The 24,257-nt window shown below is 39.8% G+C and overlaps 1 protein-coding gene across 1 annotated transcript; it reads right to left on the bottom strand.

Annotated features, from left to right (window-relative positions):
- Positions 1-3,436: 3,436 nt before the first annotated feature.
- On the bottom strand, positions 3,437-21,589 carry hgfb (hepatocyte growth factor b). Its single transcript, XM_080875927.1, has 18 exons — positions 21,425-21,589; positions 18,804-18,960; positions 18,424-18,536; positions 17,725-17,839; positions 15,905-16,053; positions 14,206-14,326; positions 13,047-13,165; positions 9,744-9,909; positions 9,514-9,647; positions 8,621-8,714; positions 7,349-7,479; positions 6,343-6,372; positions 5,746-5,851; positions 5,110-5,184; positions 4,829-4,978; positions 4,632-4,738; positions 4,330-4,472; positions 3,437-3,792 (listed from the first exon to the last, which is right to left on the bottom strand). Exons 1-18 carry the CDS (start codon positions 21,474-21,476, stop codon positions 3,619-3,621), a joined length of 2,136 nt encoding a protein of 711 aa, XP_080732053.1. The 5' UTR covers positions 21,477-21,589; the 3' UTR covers positions 3,437-3,618.
- Between the last annotated feature and the right edge of the window lie 2,668 nt (positions 21,590-24,257).

Here is a 24,257-nt window from a genome sequence, read left to right as displayed (position 1 = left end):
CAAATTAGCATTAAATGTAAAATTAAAAAAGAAAATCCTTCAGCAGATGATTCCAAACATGCTAATCCAGGTCAAAAATGAGCAAAACTATACAAGTGGTAAGTATAACAAGATTGTGTACTTGCTTTAAGAAAGAAAACACTTGACTAAATTGATTGAAAAATAATCTGTGCCTTCTTGTAGTTTGCTTGCTACTACCTCTTCTCGCTCATTTTCAAACATTTCTACAATAAGATGTGAATCAAACAGTTATTCAGTCAGTGTCTAGAAGATCAGAAGCTGAGCTGATGTGGAGAGTTAATTTCATGGGCAATGTGCTCTGCTGTGTTCGCTGATTGTTTGTAGACCATTGTACCTGTCAGAATTTCTGGAAAACTCAATTGCATCCCATGTTTCTTATATTATCTTTTTTTTTTTTAATGTGGGACTCATAACAATGGGAATTTTCCAGTTTTAGTAATTAAATAAAAATGAGCTTTATTCAAATTTATTTGACAAAGATTTATTTTACTATTCGCTTTGCTATGTATGGCTGTCCAGTGTGGGTGCATTTGTGTGTTTTTTAACTGAACATACTATGAAAAGTATCAGGTAGAGTTGGTATTGGGATGGAAAGGTGTGTCATTTTACAAGGTGAAATCCTGACAGGAGAAAGATACTTTCAAAAGCTTGGATATGATCAGATTTCCTCTCTACACTCTTGTAAGCCTACACTTGGAAGTAATAATAATCTGACAATTGGAAATGGGCACACACACGCACGCGCGCACAAGCATACTCGAATACACACAGGTATAACAGAGGCCCAAAACCGACGACTCCACAGAGAGAAGTGAAAGTGCCTAAAAAGAGGTTAAATGACATTACAAAGACAACCCAATTAGATTACGAAAGATATTCTTAACTAAATCTGAAACATAATGATCTGTAATGGGAGTCTTGTGGCTTATAAAAGCCTTTCTCTGGAATAATCAGTCCCTCTCTCATTTTCCATCTTTCTCTTCTAGCCACTCCCTCTCTTTCATTTAGTCGCATACGTAAGACACACATACAGAGGGATTGAGAAGCAGATCTCTGCCTGGAGTCGTCAGCCAACTGTGGCAGCATGTGAGACTATCCTGCTACTGTGTTTGAATTTCAATGGCCAGCCAGATAGAGAGAGATAAAAGTGTCTCATTTTACTCCTCAAGTTGTCACATCGCAGCACTGTCGACAACTAATCGTTGTTTGAAAATTGATTATTGCTCTTAATCATTTTCTTTACCCTATGTCTTGTAGACTGTGCTTCCATGCCAGAGCGAACAGCCGTGACACAAACCATGTTCAGTGGATCATTAGCCTCCTGCATGCTGTAGCACAGAGGGGGTGAGCGGGGAGGGGACCGGTGTCCTTGTGTTTATCTGCTCGTTTATATCTACATTTCCATGTCTTTCCGTTCACCCTGCTGACCTGCACATGAAAGCAAACTTCTTACACGTCATATTTCTTTGATGCCTACAGTATGCATTATCACAGATACTGTACTGTCCCAGCCATAAGTACGAGTGTGTGCGCGCGTGTCTGTGTGTGTTGTCTCAGCATCAGCAAGCAGCACACACGTTGCAACGGAAAGTGTCGATCCCAGAGCATTTTCTGCTTGCTCCATAAGTTTCTTAATACAGCATCAATGGATTCAGCGTTTAATCTCCAGCTCGCAGTAGCTGCTCTCTTTCACCTTAATGCGTTCTATTTCTAACACTCGCATTCACACATATACTCTCGTGCCCCCTCATATTTATCTCACACTCCCACTCTATTAAACTCTGAATGTGGTGACACCAAAATTCGGCTATTTTGGTGTAGTGTTTTTATCAGGAACAGCTACATGGCTGGAACCAGTGGTGTGTGTGAGTATATGCCACTTTGTGTGTGCAATTGAAAGTGAATGTGGCTGTATGGATTGTGTGTGTCTGTGTGTGTGTGTGTGAGAAAGAGGGAGAAAGAGAGATTAGCAAGATTACAAATTCGTCCTCATAGTCTCTATGCTACCATGGTGCCATCTTCTGGTAGTGAAATACAACAACCAACCTCTGTTCTATTAATTATGCAGCAAACTGACTGCAGTTATGCATGTTTGTACTCAGAATGCAAAGAATGCAACATTTAAAACATGAAATTAAAATTCAATTCACAGATAAGTAGAAAAAGAGTTTAATATAATGACAGGCATCATTTGAAAATAATGCTGAAACTGGGTTTAACATTTCACGCTCATAGTAAGTGCACTCAATACAATACACATTTTATATTATAAGGCATTACTGTACAGTCTGTGGAATATAGCAGCTTGCAGAATCTTTTAGTGTGCACACATTCACACACAGACCATTTTTCTCACTCATGCAAAAATAATGTAGCTGTAAAGCCATCTCAATCACTGACACTGGAAAAAGAAGTGTGTCAAGTTGTTTCAAGGGCTGTTCAGTCATCACAGTGAAACCCATCACAGACAGTAATGTTACAAAGACCACATCCCATCCACAAGAGTTGGAAACAGCAGACTCTGACACGCTAATATCTAGGGTGGAATTAAAATAAGGGTCTGCCAAGGTATGAGAGTGGATTCAGTTCTGGTTTAAACGTGCACAGGCTCACAGGCAAAACTCACTCTCCCTCTGCACATACACAGACATAAAAAACAAACATAAAAAACAGACATACCAATGACTATTCAACTTTTTTTTTTAAACGAAATATTATATTCTGTACAGAAAGAACTTTTGTGCACACATAAAAGGAAAAAAAATACATGTTTTTCAAATCCTGTGAAGACTGGGTAACCATACACTCATTTTTTTTTACACAGAAAGCAAAGAGCATCTTTCAGTCAGGTGTATTGTGTTAGGAGAAGATGCAGTTTATTTAGGTATTTCTGTTTATTTGACACCACAATGAAACAGAAATGTGGCTAAAAGCTAAAACACAGAGATAGCACACTTTATATCCACCCCAACATCTGAGTTCCCTTATAATAGATCTATAAGACCTAAATGAATTAAGAGTGTCACAAACACACTCATTAAAATAGTATGTACAGTAAGGACCACTTTATCAAAGCTCGTCATAGTGTCCTTAACGTTGCCCTACCACTGGATAGTTTTCTAAGTGGCCCATTGACGTACTCTACAAAAGCAGCTGCTGAACCACCGAATTTGGTATTTAAAATATTCAAGTAATGCCAGGAATCAAGAGTAATTACATACACACATACACAATTTATGGTGGAACTGCTACCCAAAGGAAAATGTGAATTGGATAAAAAAGATATATACATATATGTGTATGTTTGTCTGTTCTGCTCCCAACTCAGTCAAAGCCATACTTTGTTGTTTCTTGACTTTCTTACCATATGTCTAAGATAAAACATCCACTCTACTGCCATCAGTGCCTTTTGGAATCTGAATATTCTTGTTGATACTTTAAATATTACATCATAGTGTAAGTACATCCTTGGATCAATTTCCTATTGATCTGGACTGTGTAAGTATGCAAAACATATAAACCAGGCATCCTGCGTGCACCACTGGTGGTCTTGGTCAGATTTAGTCCCCCAAACTTTTTTCATTCTCGGTTACGTTTCTAGACAGTGTTGGGGTAATATTTGAAAACCTTGTAGATCCATTGCGTGTAGAAGGGCACGTTAATGAAGATGCTAGGCTGGTTGGCCCGAGCACAGCCTCTGCCATGGACACTTACTCCAACAATAACCCTGATATACCCATCCTGACACACCAGAGGGCCTCCATAGTCCCTCTGCGAAAAAAAAAGAAAAAAAAAAGAAGAAAGATTAAATTTATAGCACATTTTTCTTTGTCCGTAGTTTTAAACAGCTAACATTAATGTTTTACGTTTCTGACACTCAAATGAAATTGTTCTGTTATAGATATTATATCCAAACATGGGCAGCTCTTTTCTAAAGCCAGAAACCACAAAATCAAGTCTTTGATAGCTGATGAAATTTAGCGCAACAGTCTCCAGCTGCTCTATTTACAACTGACTGAATACTAAGCCCACGGATTCACATAACATTTGTCTGAGATTTAGATCAAACTGGGCTTTGGAAGCACTGTGTTAAACAAAGGCGCTAATGCCCACGTAGATTCACACTGGGAACAATTACTTTATCCATAGGAGTAAAAGCCTGTTCTTGTTTACCAACACGGTTTGAGTGCACTGTATGAATTCTAGTGAGCACTTTTCCTTCTGATCACTAAAACAGTTATTTGCCCTGTGTGTAAATACCAAAACACTTCTTTAGGAAAACAATACAAACTGTTTACAACAGTTTACCTCACACACTCCCTCATTCCTCTTCCCTCCTGCACAGATCTTGTTGGTGGTGATGTGAAGGTTTCCTCTGTGCATTTCTCTACACCGGTTATTCCTGACAATGGGCAGTTCCACTGCCTTTAGCATATCTTCATAGCCAGTGCCTGAAAGAGTTAAAAATTGCACTTCATTGCCTGTGTTTTGTTGTAGTAAATATAATACAGTGCAACACAATGTTAAGAAGAACCCAGGGTTAACATATTGCAAGCATAAGAACCAGAAAATAGGTATGTATACTATAATCCAATATATAATATTAGTACCTTTGGTCTCTCCCCATCCATACATTTTACATATTGTTCCTTCTGGGATGCTGCACCCAGCCACAGGTAGCTGAATCGTATGGACATTGTCTGCAGGAAGGGCAGGCCTGAAAAACATATTTACAAAATATGATTAGCATCACAAGTACAGAAAAATATATCAATATATCATTGAGATTATTTTTCCAGGCACTCACTTAGAGAGCCTTAGGAGGGCTAAGCTGGAGCCCTCAGGGCCACATATTACATGGGCTATACTGACTTCCTGCCTCTTAGACCAGTCAGGAGCGCCCTCTCGAATATCAGAGACCCCCAGCCACACTCGATACTCGCTGAGGTTCGGAACACTGAACAGGCACAAGAAAAAGTTAATACAGTTGGAAATACTGCACAGTTATCATTCTTCGGGTTAAAACTGCTCAAATCCTTTAACTTTTTACCGCCCTACTCCAAAAACCAAAAAGGGAGACAACATTACCATGAGGAGAAGCACTCTCTGTCAGTAAGCACCCACTCGTCTCGTATTAGTGAACCGCCACACCAGTGCATTGATCTGAGAACAGCACAAAACACAAATATTATATTGAGGTCAAATCTATGACATCCCACAGCATACATGACCTGAAACTGCGCCACTTTGGGGAGAAAATCTCGGGGAAAAAGCTTGTAATCATACTATGACAACCTGACAATACAATTAATAGAATCACATCACAAGCTCTTCGTCAATACATCTGAAACTTCACCAATATATAAGCACACAACTAATAATTATGTTCTAGACAGTCATTGTATTTAATGAATCTGGCTTAATAGGCTAATCCTTATGTTGTTCAGAGAAATAAGAGTATTATAAGTGAACTTCTTACAGTGGTAATCTGTTTTCTTAACCCTGTTTCTTTTCTATATGTACATGCTGACTGATCATAAATGTCAAGGATCAAAGCAAAAACAAACATATGTTGTACATAAATCCTAAAACCCAGTCGACAAGATAAAAAGAAAAAGAATAAGCAACCCTTCAGATTTTTTTTAATCAATTCAAGAATAGTCTGGGCAGGATCCTCCACTGTTCTTTAGTAGAGGAAAATGTGTCGAACGCTAAATCCCATACCCTTTCTGTATGCTGACCATCCAGCTGCCTTCTGATATGCTCATTGGACTTCCTCCTACGATCCTCGTTGTCTTATGGACAAAACAGCTCACAGAAGCCTCCTCACCTGGAAAGTGAGAGCGCAAATAAAATATACATTAAATTTTAGCCATAAAGACACGGTCACAGACACAATGACACTGTAGTTAACACGGACATATATTGTTTACATAGTCACAATACAAGAGGCACTCGAGCTGCCTAACGACGCAGCTCAATCATCATCATAAGAACATTAACTGATGAGGCCGATAATTAAGGTGATTACTGAAAATGTTAACAGAACCCATTTGTATTCTGAACTCTGTATGTCAAGAGAGCAGAGGATTCATCATTTGTTCTTCAATTACTATGTGAAAAAGAGTACAAAGTAACACAGAAAGACCAACAGAGACACACAGAAAGGGAAACAGATGCCACCACAACCTCATTATCTCATGCATCATTATAGCTGGACATAAAAAGCACCCCATCAAGTTCTGTAGCCAATCAAATACAGTTCAGCAACTGAGCCACTCGCACACACAGGCAGACAGATGAGCACAGAGAGACTCTCACCCAGTTGGATGGTGTTCTGTGAAGCATTACCTGCAGAGAGGCAAGGAGACAAGCAAGTGATCAGGGCGCATTAACTCATACAAGGTAAGAGCCAACCTCACACAGGGGTGTACATTTCACAGTGAGCATAGAGCAACAGCTACCAGAGCCAATGAGTTTGTTTTCCATGTCATGTTTAATTGAATGCAACACGCCTTAAAAGGGTTGCAGTGTGTCTGTAGGTTAAAGCTGCTTCCTAATTTTAGATTTTTAGATGTAACAGACGCCACAAGAGCACAACTGCTTATGTTTTATTTATATACTTTAAAGCACTTTTCTCATAGTTTTAAGGTCGGGAGTCATGAATTCATTTATATTCTGATAATCTGCTCATGTCAAGTAATCAAACATGGATGCATTATTCACACCACTAATGGAGGCTCGGCAAGATAACAGATGGTAAGGATAATATATTAAATAACAAATCAGAATTGTAACACAGTTATTTACAAAACAGTAAATGAGAAGGAATCCTAAAACGTGAAATACAACAAGGGTATGGTCTTGTAGTTAAAAGTTTTAAAAAAAAGTGTAAAAAAGAAGAAAAAGATTCATAAACTTTTATAAGCTAGTTGCAAGCATGATGCCTCTGGCTCCATACAAAAACCCTCAGGCTTCCTGATGACTATGGATCTCCTGTGAGTATAGACAGACTTACCCACTCCAAATTATTCTCCCTCTCTCTCTCTCTCTCTCTCTCTCTCTCTCTCTCTCTCTCTCTCTGTGTGTGTGTGTGTGTGTGTGTGTGTGTGTGTGTGTGTGTGTGTGTGTGTGTGTGTGTGTGTGTGTGTGTGCGTGTGTGTGTGTGTGTGTTAGAGTGAGAGAGAAAGAAACAGAAGTGAAAACAAAAAACACTAGCTCAGTCTTTTCTCTAGGACTATGATAAAGCTTCAATTACACATTATCTAAGTGACTTTTATGTTTCTGTGTGTGTGTCAGTGCTCATATTGTATGGATTGACACTCACATGGTTTCACATTGCAGTAGTCCCAGGGTATGGCAGAATTGTTGGTGTAACACCAGGGACCATGTTTGTCTTTATCAGGATTTCGACAGTAGTTTCCTTCCAGGCCAGCCGTCGGCATGCCCCTCTCACCACTGAGCAAACACAGAAACCCGAATGATCCCTTAACAAATCTTTCATCAACATTTATTAAGCCCCAAAGACAATGTGAAAACAAAAGAAACATCTCCTTTGCTTTCGTTCTTTCTTTTAGTTTAAGCAGATAATTTGTCTTGTTTTGACAGTTAAAAAAAGGATTTCTACTGATTTATAACTATGTGTAAAAAGCTGAATGAATTTAGCCAGATAGGATTTGGACCGTTAAATACACAGCTGTGTAGGCTCTCTCCCTCCAGACAAGATAATGAGGTGATTTGCAAAGGAATTACTCACTTAGACAGCATGCTCCCACCTACATTCACATATCTAATACTCGTGCAGACGTATCCCACACATGAAGCATTCTCGCTACAATTTTAAAACCACAAACTAAATCCCTTCTCACACCAAATTCCTTAACTAATAAGGTGGTGAAATCATAGCAATCAAGGGTTTAAAATTCATGTTTATTTATATTATCCTTCTGGTGTAGCCAGCTCTCTCTCTGACTTCCTAACCCCAGCTTTTGACCCATTAGAAGGAGCCATACAGTGGGGTTGAGTGGCTTTGAAGTGTTCCTGTAAAGGAGCGAATTTAGGGTCAAGGGTGAGTTGTAAAGAGTGCATCGCCCAGCCAAGTTATCTCTGGGAGTCTTTCTTGCTCAGCTGGGTCATTTTCAGGAAAACGCTTCTCAAGCCATAAAAAAGCTGTAGGGGAGGCTAGGAGTTGTTTTCTCCTCTGAGAACAAGTGGCTTGCCTTGACTGACTAACAACAGCGAGACTTAAGTAGAGGTCACTTACAAAGTGCCTCCCTAAAACAACACCATGTTTCAGATTTGCACACATGGTTCTAGAAAACTCAGATACACTTGCATAGCAGGACTGTCGTGCACAAGGTCGTCTTCTGTTCAAAATTTGTGTTTTCTTTCTTCCTCTTGTCTCACTGAGTGCCTTAAAATCTCTTACACTTTGTTGGGGTCTGTGGGTTAACATGTTGTGGACCGGTGTGACAATTTAAATGTCTATTTTAGCCAGTAGTGCTTGTCTACAGTTTTATTAATGGTGCAAGTCTGTTTTCTACATCATAGTGAAGTTTGGGAAAGTGATTAGGAAGTAGCAGAGATCCAGTGGGCCGACCTGTTGCTGTGGTCTCTCCAGGGAGCACAGGGCAGGTTTGATCTAGTCCTTGACTGCTGTCCTTGGTAATTTTCTCCAAATCTTTCATAGCAGTCTGGATTTGGACAAAATGAGATAGAAGAATTAGATAGGCTGTCTGGACACATACTGCGTGTGCAAACAAATAAGGGCTTTAAACAAAAACATGCAAAACAGTCTCTATAAATGTACAATTATGCGTGTGGTGCTGTTCAACTGAAAAGCTAGAGTAAAAAAAAAACTGTGAATTGTGTTCAAATATGAGCAAAAGAATACACAACCCTTAGCTGAGCTATCGTAGTTGTTGTAGTGGTCCTACTTTATGCTTGGCTGGAAACACAAAAGTAATCCTTGACAATGATAAATGAGAAAAATACTGCCGTTCATAATTTTTTTTAGCTGTTTGTTACCCTTCATTTAATTTACAGTATTTTGTATATGGGAATGTATTGAATTCTCAAGCGTAAACCACAAGATAGCCTCAGAGTGGTTTTATAATTCCAATTCAAGCCCACTCAGTCTCGAAAGAATATCCGTTAAAATCCCTTAGGGAATCTGAATTTGCCTACTCAGCTATAGATCTGCATGTAGAACTTCTAAATCTACCTCGAAAAGAATCTCAAATGGCACTAATCTTTCGATCTTTTTTTAGTGACCAGTAAGAACTGACCATCCTGAGTTGCTGTCAGATTTTATTTGTGTGATACATGGTGGTCAGTCCTTCCCACACTCTTACAGGGCAACAGCTTTCCGCTGGGATGTGTGTGGTTACAAGATCTCTCTCAGAATATGCGCATTTATCTGCTTCCGATGGAGAGAAAATTGTCTTTTCCCTTGCTCCTGTCAAAGCCAAATAAATCCGTTGAGTCTCTCACCGCTGACAAGCCTGTTTTGGGTGCCACACTGAGGGATATTAATGCAGGACATTGTGCGGACTCTTGGGTCTGTAGTGAAGCACCAGGGGAATTCTTGGCCATCTGGATTTCGACAGAAGTTCTCTCTCAGGTCCCTGGAAAACACAAGAGAAAGTCATGCTGTAATCTGCTAAAATGTAAGTGCAAGGGTGAGTGAGTGGATGGTTGTATCATGTAAGTTTCTGACTCACTTGCAGGGGTATGCTTCAGGCAGGAATGTATGGTTATGGGGATACTGAGAGTCCCAGCGCTGGCAGGTAAGTCCAGTGGGCGTCATATCTACTGCTCCCCTGTAACCCTCTCCTCTGCCCTGGTAACACTCAGTTGTTTCCACCACATTACTTTTAGGAGGGGTTTCTAACAAATATAGACAAAAAATTAATAATAACACATGTTCTTAAACAAACCAAAAGGCAAACCAAAATATAGCAAGGACAGTATAGTATATAGAAAGCTTAGTAATTTAGGCTCAAGATCTTGTGCTCTTGCAACTAAAGATGTTTCAGCATAACCCCCAAAAGTCAATCTTTATTTACATATGTTAGATAAACAAATCCTCTTCGATATGAGGATTATCTCTGGTATATGAGGAGAATTAAACACTACCAACCACAACTGAGGGCTAACCCAACTCTTAAAATCGTGGTTGTTTCCCTCAACATATGTAATGCTGAAATAAAAAAGGAATTTACGCATAAGGCAATATGAAATGCATATGAAAATTAATTTTAAATGCCTCAACTACAGTGTATAAATGGGGCCAGTGTTGCCAACTTAGCGACTTTGTCGCTATATTTAGCGAGTTTTCAGACCCCTTAGCGACTTTTTCTCTAAAAAAAAGTCGCTAAAAAAGACGTGAAAGCGCATATCACTTTTACTCTCAACAAGCAGCGGGTGCTGTAACGCAGTCAGTTCTTATTTTACTCTTTTACTCTTATGCTGTTTTGTGGATCACAAGGTTTAATATAATTACTTATAAACACACACACACAAAGTAACTCCACCAGAGTGCCTATTTCGGGTCACTTTTGCCGGTCCAAGCCCGGGTAAAGGAGCAGGGTTGGAATTGTGACATTAAAAAAAAACAATAATTGCTAAAAGAAATTTAATTTGTAGTTCTAAATAAACTCTAAATGCATTTAGGACGTTTTTTACTCACTTTATGTCTCTTCCACGATGTTATTTCTCTCTCCAACGACATAGGTTAATATTAGATTAGCATGACCAATTATGCAAATTAGGCGATAACGTCATTTAGCGACTTCTAGCGACTTTTAGGACAACCAATAGCGATTTTCCTTACTGAGGAGTTGGCAACACTGAATGGGGCTAGTTTGAATCTGCTCAAATTTACCATTTATGATTGCACTAACATAGAAAAAAAGACAGTGTGAAAAGTTTGGCCACCTAATTTACACTGTGCACAGAGATGGTGAAGAACTGATAAAAGCTTATTTAGTTTAAATGGTGTATGAAGAAATTTTGAAAACAATTGCTGTGAGTTACAGATCAGTGAAATGAGAGCGGTAAGAGAAAAAAAGTGATGAAAACTGAATAAATTATGGTAACTTTGAACTGTATAGAAAGTTGAAAAACCCCCAGGAGGTTTTTTATTTGCCTGAAATTTGTATATCGTTCTCCATGAATGATTTTCCAGGAAGATGTTTCAGGAACTTCCACAGGGTCAAGGTTCTGCCACTGTTGTAATTTACATTTTCACACGAAACATAAACAAATGAGTCTACCAATATATCAAAATATGTTAGTCTGAATGCCATCCTCTGCAAAAAAAAATTGGTAACTGTGAACTGAAGTCAAACAAAAAGTGTGTTTGTGTAACATTGCTGTGGAAAACATTAATATAATAGATACAATTACACTGATTAATGTTGCATGCTCTGCCATAAAAGTGTATGTATGTTCAGAAAAGTACAGCTTGCCAATGGGGCACTTTTTTGGGGGGTTGTGGGGTAAATTGCCTCCTGGTAAATTTAGACCCTCACTGTGCAGAATTCAGTCTCCCAACTGCCAACACCTACAATTCAGACTGCAACAAACAATTTGCTCTGATGGCAGCCAAATTAGTTGGCCTAAAAATGACACTGTCCTCATCCCCAGGTTTTATCATTCCCTGATCTCAAGATACATCCACTTTGTATTAGTGCACAGTGATGTCAATAGTAGCAAACAGCCAGGATTATAGATGTATTCAGTGTGACAGTGTATTTGAAATGGTGCCAAATACTCTTAGTACACTGACTATCTGACATCAACAGAATAGCTGTGGTTTTGAAAGAATGCAGTTTAGCTAGGCTCAAAAAGATAACCAAGGCACGAAATTGAGTCTGCTGTACTTGTCTTCACGGAGATCCTCATTAGATAGTGCTACAAGTTCATTAATCTGAGCATTACACGACTGTACCCGAAAATGTACAAAGCGCCAGATCTTCAAGTCTCTAAAACAGAGATTTGCTGTGCATAGTAGATGCATAAAAATAGATTTGAACTAGTTTGACAGTAAACAAAAGAAGGGGCCTTATCAAATGAACACTTTATCTGTTTGTCTCTGTGTGCCTTGTTTTGATTAAGACTAACTGGGTCGTAAACTTGGTCTGTTCCCAAAAAGCTCCCATAATAGAGAAAGAGTGAGAGAAGGGTTGAATGCCCTGGGTAGAAGACAATTTTTAGAGAGGAGAAAATAAGGGGGAGAGAACAGTGAATCACTGGGTCCACATGGTGGAGTGCCATCTAGTAAACATGGAGCCAGGACTGCTGATGCTTCTAGCAGGAAAGCAGACTAAAGAGAATAAAGCAGAGTCCAACAACAACACCAGCTCTGTTTCTATTTTATGTTCTTGAAGAATCCAGTGTCTGACTTGTCACTGATTGCAGGGTGAACTCCAAGCACGCAGTGTTTGCTGGTTTACTACAAGTGCAAAGACACACAAAGCCAAAGCCAGATGTGACGCACACACGATCTCTTAAACATCAATCACACCGTTTGCACTAAGTGTATGAGGTGTAAATGATCTGCTTGTAGTGTGTGTGACCCTGGTGTTGTGTCTGCATGTGTAACACGAGGTTAATGTAGAGCAGTAATTCAGACCTGTGCAGTTTGACTACCACACATAAGAGCTGGCATAGAACAATAAACAGAAAGCCAGTGGTGCAGGGAAAAAAATAAACATTCTGGCTATCAGAGAAGACATAACAGAGAGCCAACCCTAAGAGGGAGGGGAGGGGGGCTCTGCATCTGTTTGTGTGGGTGGGTGAGTGTGTGTTTGTATATTCTTTAGCATTAGCCAGGAAGAGGGGAGGAATGGTAAAATGAAAGGTACAGGAAGCAGTAAATTTTGCTGCAGTCAGTCATACTTTGTCGACCCGCACTGAGCAGCAACACTGCCACTAACAGAAGGGCATAGACTGCTCCGTAACATGCATGACAAATGGTAATGGATTCAACCACACACAAACAAACATGAATATATGCTCACCGCAAACTGTGATGTTGCAGTACTCCCAGGGTGTATTTGGGTCTGTGGTAAAGCACCAGGGTCTTTGGCGTCCGTCTGGGTTTCTACAATAGTTATCATCCAGGCCTTTGTCAGGGTACCTAATACAAAACAGGCAGAAAAAATATGTAAGCAGAAACAAGACTCAAAAGCATTGCAAATAAATAAAATATAAAACAACTATCACACACTTGGAGGACTCATGAGAATGTTAACTGCCACTATATTCTGAAAGTCAAGAGATCCATGTTTCTATTTTCCTGCTGATTCACAAGCAGTGTAACTGTAACTGTAACTTCGGTCGTTGCTGTGCTTTTTGGAAGTCGAATTTCCCAGAGGAACCCACCCGAGGGATTAATAAAGTTCTATCTTATCTTATCTTATCTTAAATAGTTGAGAGACAATTCATTGCATGTAACCGACACACTAATAACTCTTCTGAGCTCAGGGGAGTGAGGAAGATAATGAGTTGCACCACTACAGGTGTTCTACAGTAAGTCATCCCAAAGTCCTACATCCCTTCAGGCCTGTAGCCACTAGGCATGAAGTATCAGGCAGTGGGACCCTCTTATTACATTAGTGCTATGAGCAGTCTGGGACCTCGTTTACATAAACAGTGGGATGATTAAGGATGTGTTAACGAGTCCCCACTAATCCAGACCACCTGCCATCCCACTAGCTGTCTTGACACAGATGCACACAGCTGACGTGTACACACCCTTTTTGAAGATCGTGCAACGAATAACAATATAGATTAAAATATATGAAACCTTAAAACAGGTATAAATGAATAACAGCTTAGGCCCAAGTCTGAGAGTTTAAAGCAATTTGGGACAATTAAGTCAAAATGAAGCATTTTCCCAACATATTATTGTTAAATACACACAAAAAAAACCCACATAAACACACACTGGATTCCAATATTATTCCTTCGGGGAAGGTTTTCACTAACTGAATCCAAATCACTTCATCACCAAAGTAAGTGCAGCGAAACTACATTGAATTACTTTATGAACCTTTTAAAACATAATGTATTCTCATGCTATAAGCATGCATGCAAGTAGATGTGATTGAGCTTGCACAAATTTTGTGCGCTGCAGAGGTAAGTGTGTATCTGTGTGTGTGCAATTGTGAGCATCACCTCTTGGGGTGGTACAGGTGTTTGTGTGGGTCATCCAAGTCCCACCGCTGGCATTCTTTTCCACTTTCTGTGTGGTCCATTGGTCCTCTGTAATCCTCGCCAATACAGTTGATACACTCAACTATACAGCAGAAAAACACATGCACATATCTTAGAAAAATGCTAAGTTGATCAATGAAAAATCATATATCCAGAATATAAATGAGAGGTGTGTTTTTTTTAGTAGGATAGCCATGGGCTCACAAAGGAATAGAGCTGAAGATCAAATTGAATACACTTTAGCGTTTAATATTAGATTCCCAAACTGTTAAGCAACATTTTGAACTAAACATTTTGATAACATAATACTTAAAGTGGGATAAGCAACATTTTTTTGTTTGTTACACTAGACAAACAAGTCGTTAACAGCCTTTCACCATACTAGATTTTCAACTGGGCTGTGCAAGAACTGGATTTCTACACCTACTACAGTGGAACCCCGACTTACGAAAATAATTCGTTCCAGAGGGTCTTTCGTAAGTCGAAGCACCTTTTTCCATCGCCTTTTGAGTGAGGCGATGCTGGCTGGAAACGAAGTTCTTGGTGGAGGAAGAGGTGGCGTTTCGTTAAATGGGGACTTTGTAAGCCGGGGTTCCACTGTATATCATAATGATCAGTTTTGGCCAATCAAAGTACTTTATTCTTGCATACTTCAGCTTTAATGAAGACTCGTTATAAACAAAGATATTTAAAATATGGATGCAAACATTAAAAAGTTTCTTGGATAAAGACAAAGCCTCATTTTCTGCCTGGTGAGTAGAATACACTGTCTAGTGTGAACAACAGCAAGGATCCAGATTGGAAACAGATGTTTGTGAGTCCACAGGCTGCACATGTATTTGTGCTTGTACACGCCATGTTTGCGTGTCTGTGTGTATGTTTCCTATTAGGACCACTTAATTTCAGGAGAAACCCTCCCAGTCATTTTTTTACTGGGAGAGCACAGGCTTTTTATCAAAATAAAATGTCATTATCTTTGTTGTACAACTTGTGTCAGTTAAAGAGCAAGAAGGATTCCCATTTTGTCCTACCCAACCACAACCTGGCGCCTCATTAAAGTGATCCAGTGCCATGCATGCTGAGGAAACAACCCCTCTGACAGCATGAATCCCCGAGGATTAGATAACAGAGGTCATTATCATCCCCTCCTTCAGTGCCTGACAGTAACATTGTGCGATATAACATAAAGGCTAAAACATGCTGAGGAGGCCCTCTTCTTTCATCACAACCACATGTATGCCACAGGGATGGATATAATGGCTAACAATTGATGTTGAGTAGACGACAGGGGGATTAATATCCCGTAACATTCCAACACCCGCTTCTTCAGGTTCAAACCCTTTACAAACCCTGAGCCTGATGGAATGAGAGAGGACAGTGTAAACCAAACCACACACCTGGAAACAGCTGCAGCTGGCCTCAGCAAGTAACACACGCACACACATATAGATAGATAGATATCACAAGAGAGCACAGTTTAGGTGAACTTGCTTAGTCCAACTATATGATTGCCTAGTTTGCCGGAGCTCGTTTCAGGCTATCAAGCCTCAATTGATGAGATAATGCAGATTGCAGAATGGGTATTATTTTAACATTAATATGTGCTCATATAAGCACTGATATATTTCTGCAAACGTGTGTGCCTGTGTGTAAAACCCACCTTCTGAACACTGTGGTATGCCACACTCCTCATGTCTGAAGTGTGGCCGAGGGTCAGTGGTAAAGCACCATGGGCCAACAGCAGAGTTGTCTGGGTTGCGACAGTAGTTTTCCTGGAGGTCCGTCTTCCTGAACCTCTTAGACATGAATCTGTCAGAAGCAGAGCTGCAGTTACAAAACAAACACATGTACCAAGACCTGCTGCCAAATACAGCGTTTCGGCTCGCATGCAGAGCAAGTTCTTTTTGAAAAACACCAAAAGGTCACAGTTTGTGGTCTCTGGTTTTAATCTCTGACAGAATGACTTCTCCTTGCTCATTTACAAGAGTGCTGCTCTGTAAACACCACCAGTGGGAATTAACAAAAATAAAAGTTACTGACAACTATGCCAAAGGACTGAATCATCAGTGACACAGCAGTCTTTTTTTAGGGAAAACAGGTTAATACTTAAAAGCAAAGTTAGTTCTCCATGAGGTTGGCGTTGGTGGACGTAACATAAACATACTGACAAATGACTCATATCTTTTACATCAGGGAAGCACATGGCTGTAGTCACCAGCTGTGATGATGGACACAGAAAGCATAGCTTGTTAGACAAGCGGTGTTTTTCCACATGATGGGGAAAAGATAAAGCTATGAAATAGTCCTTCACTAGATTTGGTAATGACAGGTACAAAAATGAGAAGTCTTTGGTGGGCAATCTATGGAGGGGGAAACCTTACACTGATAAAAATGCTATTTGAACTTGTGTCTGTGTGTATGTGCGTGCATTAATCTGTGCTTGCGTGTATGTCAATTTCCCATGTCTGTAAGTGAACTGATAAAACATACAAAGTGCCTGGGTTTAATTACCTGATTTACAGAAAAGTTAATAACGGCCTGATAAAGCAGGTTCACTGGAGGTGCAAACGTACACTGCCGGCTTTGATTCGACACTACAAAGCCTTTCAAAGTCGTTTTAAATCTCTAAGGAGAAAGGGCAGTGGGATTTTTCTTTTTTACTGAAGGTTCAACACTATTCATGTGCTCTTTGTTTTGGAAATCAGGAAATTGGTGGCTATCTTTCAATCTTGGATTACCTTTAAATATGAAAGTGATAAAGAGAATAATGAACAGAATTCCAACAATGTGGAAAAAAGAGGAAAACAGTTTAAAAACAAAAGAGAGAGGAGGTAGCATAGGGTTCAGCAATAAAGTATGGCTAGTGTACAGTACAGTCATCTTTGATTTTCAAGGAAGCACATAGCTCTCTCTGTCGCTATTAAGTCTACAGTGGATCTTAGTCATATAGGCTTAGATTAATGTAACTATATTGTTGCTTACTGGGTAAAAAATTATGCAACTGCACTGTGCAATGTAACCGAGATCAGTGCAAATTTCACTTTTGTCATCTTTTACTGGCATCTTATTATTTTAACTTTTTTCTTACTTTGAAAAATATCTTATCAGCAAAAATAGATTTAGACATTTAGGGGACATATCTAGAACTTAGATTTAACCAAATGTGGCATATGCCAGTAAAAGTAAAATACACACACTTGAATTCACACTACATACACATCTAGATAAACAGTAGGTCCACAGCAGGAAATGATCTGTGACTGTGTAAGGCGTTACAATGAGGTCAGTTCTGATGAATGACTGCTCCCAGGAGCCTAATCAACCCCTAATATATCATACTCATATATACATATGCACACATACATACCAGCCTCTAGCTACTAGCTAATTGCATTACTAGCAGGCCAAAACTAACAGTAAGAAAGAGCTTATAACACTATTTTGTTTGACATTGTGGTGTAAAGTACATCAGATTCTTACTTGTGCTCATGAGGAACAGGAGAAGCCCAGGCCTGGCACAGGATCCCACTCACAGTCACTGACCTCCGCCCCCTGTAACTCTGCCCTGTTCCTACAATGCATTCTCTAACATAGTCTGAAATAAGACAGACACAGAGAATGGTCTTGTAAATGTGATAAGTGCTTTGCATACAGAGCCAGAACAGATAATAGAGAAAACAGACAGAAGGAGATTTTCATCTGAAACACTGAGCTTAACGGAGATGCGACAATGCCAAAAGTCAAATCTGCTTTCCTTATCATCTTTAAAATCTGGACTCAGTAAAAAATATGTTACACAGCCGGCATGTTCACAGTTCACAGTTGTGGTCAGTGTGATTGAAAACGGGTGGGAATTTCCAATATTTACATAAACACCGCTTAATGACAGAAAATGAACCATGATGTGGCCCAACCCAATAAACATGCCAATAGTCCTTGCCCTTCCTAGTCTTCCCCCCAGAGGGTTCCCATCATCACGGAGCTAAAATCACTCTAGCATAAATTGTTATGAAATGGATATAATTTTTTTCTAAAAAATGTAAATCAACAAAACCTCTACAGAAGCAGTGGTGTCTATTGAAAGAAAGGCTACCTCAAGGATGTGTTTTTTCTGAGAGTCAGAGACACTTGTTGTGTATGTATCAGCTGGGTGAGCAAAAACATGGAAATGTAGAGCACCTTTCTTCTCATACAGTTGGTAGTTCATGTTCTGCTGGCTCTGAACTCCTGGTGAGTTCCTGTCGAAGGACAGCCACTGGCATTTCCTGTTTTTATGATCATACACAAATGCTCTAGAGAATAAAGAGGATTGGAAAGGAGGAAGAGAAAACAGGAGGGAGAGTGAGAATAATAATGGTCAGTTTTATGACATCTTGAAGTAAAAGGAAACCAGTAACATGGGGATTCTGTGAGTACACAAAGGTGAGGCCTGCTAAACTAACCATCAAAATTCATGCATCATGCAAACATTAATTAAGTAAGACGAACTGAAAGCCATTCCCATGTTACCAAAGTAATATCCTGAAACTGAAAGGGTAATGACATTAGCATGGACAAACCTGCAGGTAAAGGGGAGCCTTTTGTTGCGGCTGCAGGCTTTAGCACATTTCGATAAGCTCAGCTTCCTGCTTTTGGTCAGGTGGGAGGAATCAGAATGGACCATCAGTTGAATGCTGTCAGTTTTCTGGTAGTCCTGGAGAGCATTTCTTCTGCCTTCTGATACACAATTACAAAATGTGGTCACAATTACTGAGTAGCATTAATTTGACATTTTACATTATTAATGAGACTCAACTATAGGTAGAGAGAGCATCATTAGGAAGGGCCTGATGCTGTTGTGGTTGAACACGGACAGATAGCTTTATGACAGTCTACAGACTTGTCTGGCTCTACATCCATGACAAAAGTAGTCTTAGTCTGCCCATTCTAAATTGTATATATTAACACAAGGGATACTAAATACTACTTCTAGTAATAATAATAATAAAATGAATTCACACAAACAAAGTATTCTTTGTTGTCTGCTGATGAGACTGTCTAGAAAACGTCTCAAACACCTCATTTCTTTTTATTTTGCAAAGAGCCAGACTTTCATTTAATTTTAAGTGGTCTTAATTCTTCAGACTTTCTGCATATCTTTCAGTTTTTTTCTTTTTCAGTTATTTTCACTCCAGTCCTTGTTTGTGATCATTTTCACAGAAATATTTTCTTTTTGTGTGTTTAGTCACTTAACAAACAAAAAAACTATGAATCATTCAACCATTAGAAAAAAAAAGCACTTACACCAAGCAATAAAACAGTATTGTGTCTACATGTAACAGGCAACTTAGCAAAACAATTTAAAAATGCATCTTGTGCACTCTGTAATAGTATTTTTGCACCAACAAGATGATTCCCAAAAAGCTTTTGCATATCTGGCTTGATGTGCACTTTAAAAAAAACTGAGGAAACTGGACAGATGGAAGACAAAAGAAGAAGTCTTTAAAAAAAGCCATGGCCTTAGGGAATGAAAAAACAAAAACAACTGTAAAACTGAAAAAAAAAAAAAAAAAAGACCTGACACAGGACCTGAGAGATGCATTTTGGCCCTTTAGCGGCTCTCTCTACTGCTCACCAAAGCCTCATCTGAAATAGCCTCAGTGGGAGGCTGGCTTTTAAAAGCCATATTTAAGGAAGGGAAACAAGGAGAAAATGCATAGGTAATGTGCAAGAACTGGACTGAATATGAGTGACAAGAGAAATCAGATCCAAATAAATATGGAGGTCAGCAGAGACGTACATTAGTGAGTGTCTACAGCCATCTGTGAAACAGAGTGGATGCTCTGTCAATGTTTGGAGCTGAATGAACGCATAAAAGTACCAACAGATTTTGGTCACCATGGAAAGCATCTGACTAACAGTAGTTTCATTTTTTTAGCATGACAATGATCAAAACTACACTCCCAATGCAGTAAAAGTATACCTTGTAGAAAAACACCATGGAACACTATCAGTCATGGATTGGCCTCCCCAGAGACCGGACCTCAACATTTTTGAAGCAGCATCCATAGAAGAGCTTTGAATGACCTACACGAAGCCTGGAGAACTATTCCTGAAAACTACTTGCAGAATTGCAAGACAGCTTGGCTAAAAGAGTTCAGGTTGCGTTGAAGAATAAAGGTGCTCATACCAAATACTGACTTCAAGTTTCTAAGAATCGTGCAAACGCTGTTCTTGCTTTCAAAAACCATATTTCCATTTATGTTTGCAAACGTTTCAATAAATCACTGCACCTATTTCCCCATTTTCCTGCTAAAATATAAAGAAATGAGCAGTGACTCAAGCCTTTTGCACAATACTTTATGTGTGAAGAAGTCTGCTTTAACTGTGCATCCCATTAGGTTTACAGCGTCCAATGGGATGCACAGTCATTTGTCACTGGCCCCAAATGAAATCGAGGCTGACACACACACAAACACATAGAGAACATACAAACAAAAATCGTTGAATCACTTGAAGGGAAGACGTCACACATCAGAGTTGATTTCAGATTCAGTGTCTGGATAGTTTACTATGTGGTAAGCAAGCTGGGGAGCACAGAGTACCAGAGGCCTAGTGTTTGTCCGCTCGTCAGCTTGAGTTGACCGGCTGAGTGCCAAGAAGCAATGAACCGCGAAAGTTGCACTCAGCTAGAGGGTGACTGCACGATTGATTGGATTTTAACAGGTCACTTTAGGTGACAGTGGGTTAGCGTATAAGCAGATGTTTTTTTCTTATCACTTACCCAGTGTTCATTCAGCTAAATTTCAAAGCGATACTGTATAGTCCAATGAGCTCTGGTAGTGAGTTAGAATGAAAAAGCTCTGTAATTGCTCTTAGCAAAAGCATCTCTTTTCACTGAAGTCCAGTCTTAAAAAATACTGCCAGGGATGTGTTTTGACTCTAAGTAACGCTAACCCATAAATCGCGCACCACCAGATTGCATTAATAACACACCTATACAGAGTTAAACACAAGACGAATGTGTTATTATCCGAACATCGCAGCGACAGTAATAAAATCAGATGATTCAAGGCACTCCTAACTCGTGCTTGACAGTTTGTTGTGCAGGGAGCGCAAACCAGTGCGCTCACACGCTGGCTCTGGTGTCACACGTTGGGCAGCAACGGGAGCAGTTGTGAGTAGTTTTCGGCAAACTTACCAGAGCAAGAAACGACGAAAACGAATCCGAAAACGAGCTTGTAAATCCACATGGTCTCGTCACGCAACAACGGTTTCTGGAAACAAGTCGGAAAAGCTGCTCGCGTTGCTGTCGGACTGCAACCAGGAGATGTTGCTCCCACCACTGCACAGATGATGCGTCTTCTCTCTAAGTACTTCCCCGCGTCACCCCTCCCTCCCTCTCCTCCCCTCCTCTGTTCTCTCTCTCTCTCTTTCGATCTGTGAGTCTGCTTATCCCTCCACCCCTCTCTCTCTTTCTTTCTTTTCTCTCATTTCCTTTATTTTAACCACCACCAATTTTCAATTAGTTAAGCACACGCACACACATTGCCATCTCTTCCGTAACAACGTTGAATAACTGATCTTTATATGAGCAACGTGCATCTGCGTCTTCAGACCCGTGGTTTAGGAAATATTACATCCTCTCTTTCTTTTTCTTTCTTTTTCTTCCTTAACACCCTCCACCGAGGGTTACTTTCTTATAATTAAAAAAAGTTTTAATGTCTAGAAGGAAGGAAAAATGATTCTGCTATTGTGGCAAATTTTGGGAAACATTTTCTGCTGTAATCCATAAATTTCATAGACTACGAAGACCTCAAAATCTAATTGAAAAGCAGTGCTACCACAGTTATACATTTGGACAGACTGCAGTATGCGTTCCTACAAGTCTGCAAAAAACCCCATTATTTTAAATGTTTTGTTCTGCGGATTCTTTACCTATCTCACTCTCGCTCACCTTTTACTACTCAGTCATCTTTTTGGACCCTTTTCACTCTGCTTTTTTACAACCTCACCAGGGAACACTGAGTCCAAAACAAAACAGATATCAGCAGGCACTTGTCAACAAAGATAAACCTAATGGGGATGCAAAGGACAGGGAGGTTGTTTATGCTACTTTACTTCTTTCTCTAAGTAGTGAAATTACCGGTGGGGGTGCATGAAGACATTGCATCCATCTCCTGAGTGACATGTCTATTTCCAGTGACGACAGCACAAGACAGCAGGCATGACACTTAGCTGGCTTTTCTCTAAATACCTTCAATGCAGCAGTCACAGAGCAGTCCTTGGATAGGAGCCTGATGAGAAGTGCAGTAAAGAGACATCATGTAAGTTATCACAAGGCAGGGGCTTGCTGCATTATGGGAATTACCGGTATTTTCTTTCAAATCATACCATGTGTGCAAAACAAAAACAGACCAATAGACGAATAAATGTCTAAGGGGAGACAGACTACATCGCTATCTTCTCTTTGGTGCAATGAGTAATACTCCTGTGGCTTCCTGAGAGGACTACAGTCATTTGCAATAATAAACAATCAGGCATGAGTCAGATACTTTCACTGGAGTAATGCTCAAGCTCCCTTTCTTTACTCTCTTTCTTTGTGTACCATATCTCATCTACATCCACATAATATAACTAAACCACACACTGTATGCTTGAGGGAGATTGATTCCAACTTTTTTTTCTCTCTCTCTTTTGTCTTTCCAGAACTCACATTCACACAGATTCAAAAACACGCATGTTCACACATAACGAGCAGCAGATGACTGGATAACCTTTACCAGTTTGAGTTTCCAACAGAAAGACTTCTTCACCACAATCTCATTACTGACTTCTCTTAGCAAGAATCCAGTGGGTGTTTTCACTGACTCCAAGAGCAACAGCTTCTGCTAGAAGATGGAAATTAGAGAGACCCAGTAGCCCACCACTTTCCTCATAAGAGTGCTGTCACCATGCAAGACTCCTGACATCTGTGGCAAGTTATTGGCAGAAACCTATCTTCATCCTGCTGGCAATAGAAGGGGGAAGTTCAATAAGAGATGGAGATGATATAGAGAGTAAAGAAGTTGATATGATACGAGTATAAATGAAGAGTTATGCGATAAAAACCAATTTCTTTATGAGGGAGGTACAATGCAGAGCAGGGTACTGACGGCTGGGCTGTCTTTGTGCATATTTGCGGAGTGTGTGGAGTATTAACAGACTTCCTGCAGATTTGTTTGGAAATTTTGTGTGCATTGTGTTGTGTACTATTATTTCCCCGCAAGTCCCATTACGTGGACATTTTCATCTGCAGCAAATTAGCTGACCTCTAATCATTCCAGCCTCTCTTCCAGATTACAGCCAGTCGGAATGAGAAATTAAAGGAGGGAATAGCGTACCAATGGGGTAATAGTTTGAGCAAGACAGAGAGCGACGTAAAGCAGAAAAGGACTCTGTATGAGGAAATGTGGGAGTGCAGAGGGGAGGTGGCTCAGGTATTTCAGTCTAATTAGAAAAGAGTCAAATTTAGGGGTTGTGTTAGCTCTGTTGGAGTTAGTGATGACAGTGCTGGGGCTAGACTCTGTAAACACAGATACTGTGTCAAGACATCCTCCTTTAAACAAACACACATTTCCTGTTGTCAGTGCATGCGATTATAGTCACTGCTCGTAATTGTGATCCACTGACAGTTACAGGCAGCACAAATAAACTGCACACACACTTCTTGTACAAACAAATAAAAACACAGCGTGTGAGATGAAATGTGTGTGATGCCAGCCCCGCTGTCTGCCTTCAAGTTAAATTTTCATTTGATTTTTATTTCTGACTCTCATTTCAAGGGAAATGCTGCAGAGTGGGCAGCTAACAGAAATGCAAACCTAGAGTTTTAACACATCAGTTCATTATCATGCACAATAGCAAACTGAGTCACCAACATATTCCTAAAAATAGCTTTAAAGAGGATCAGAAAACCATTACAGTTCTAAACCACTCAATACGCCATTGATTTTCCTCTCAGATAATTCATCAGTGAACAAGTGCTTTTGTCA

Source organism: Rhamphochromis sp. 'chilingali', assembly GCF_963969265.1.
Source record: "Rhamphochromis sp. 'chilingali' genome assembly, chromosome: 2".
In the NCBI taxonomy this organism is placed as follows: domain Eukaryota; kingdom Metazoa; phylum Chordata; class Actinopteri; order Cichliformes; family Cichlidae; genus Rhamphochromis; species Rhamphochromis sp. 'chilingali'.
Note: the sequence above shows the minus strand (reverse complement) of the source record. Positions and strands in the feature narration are given on the sequence as shown.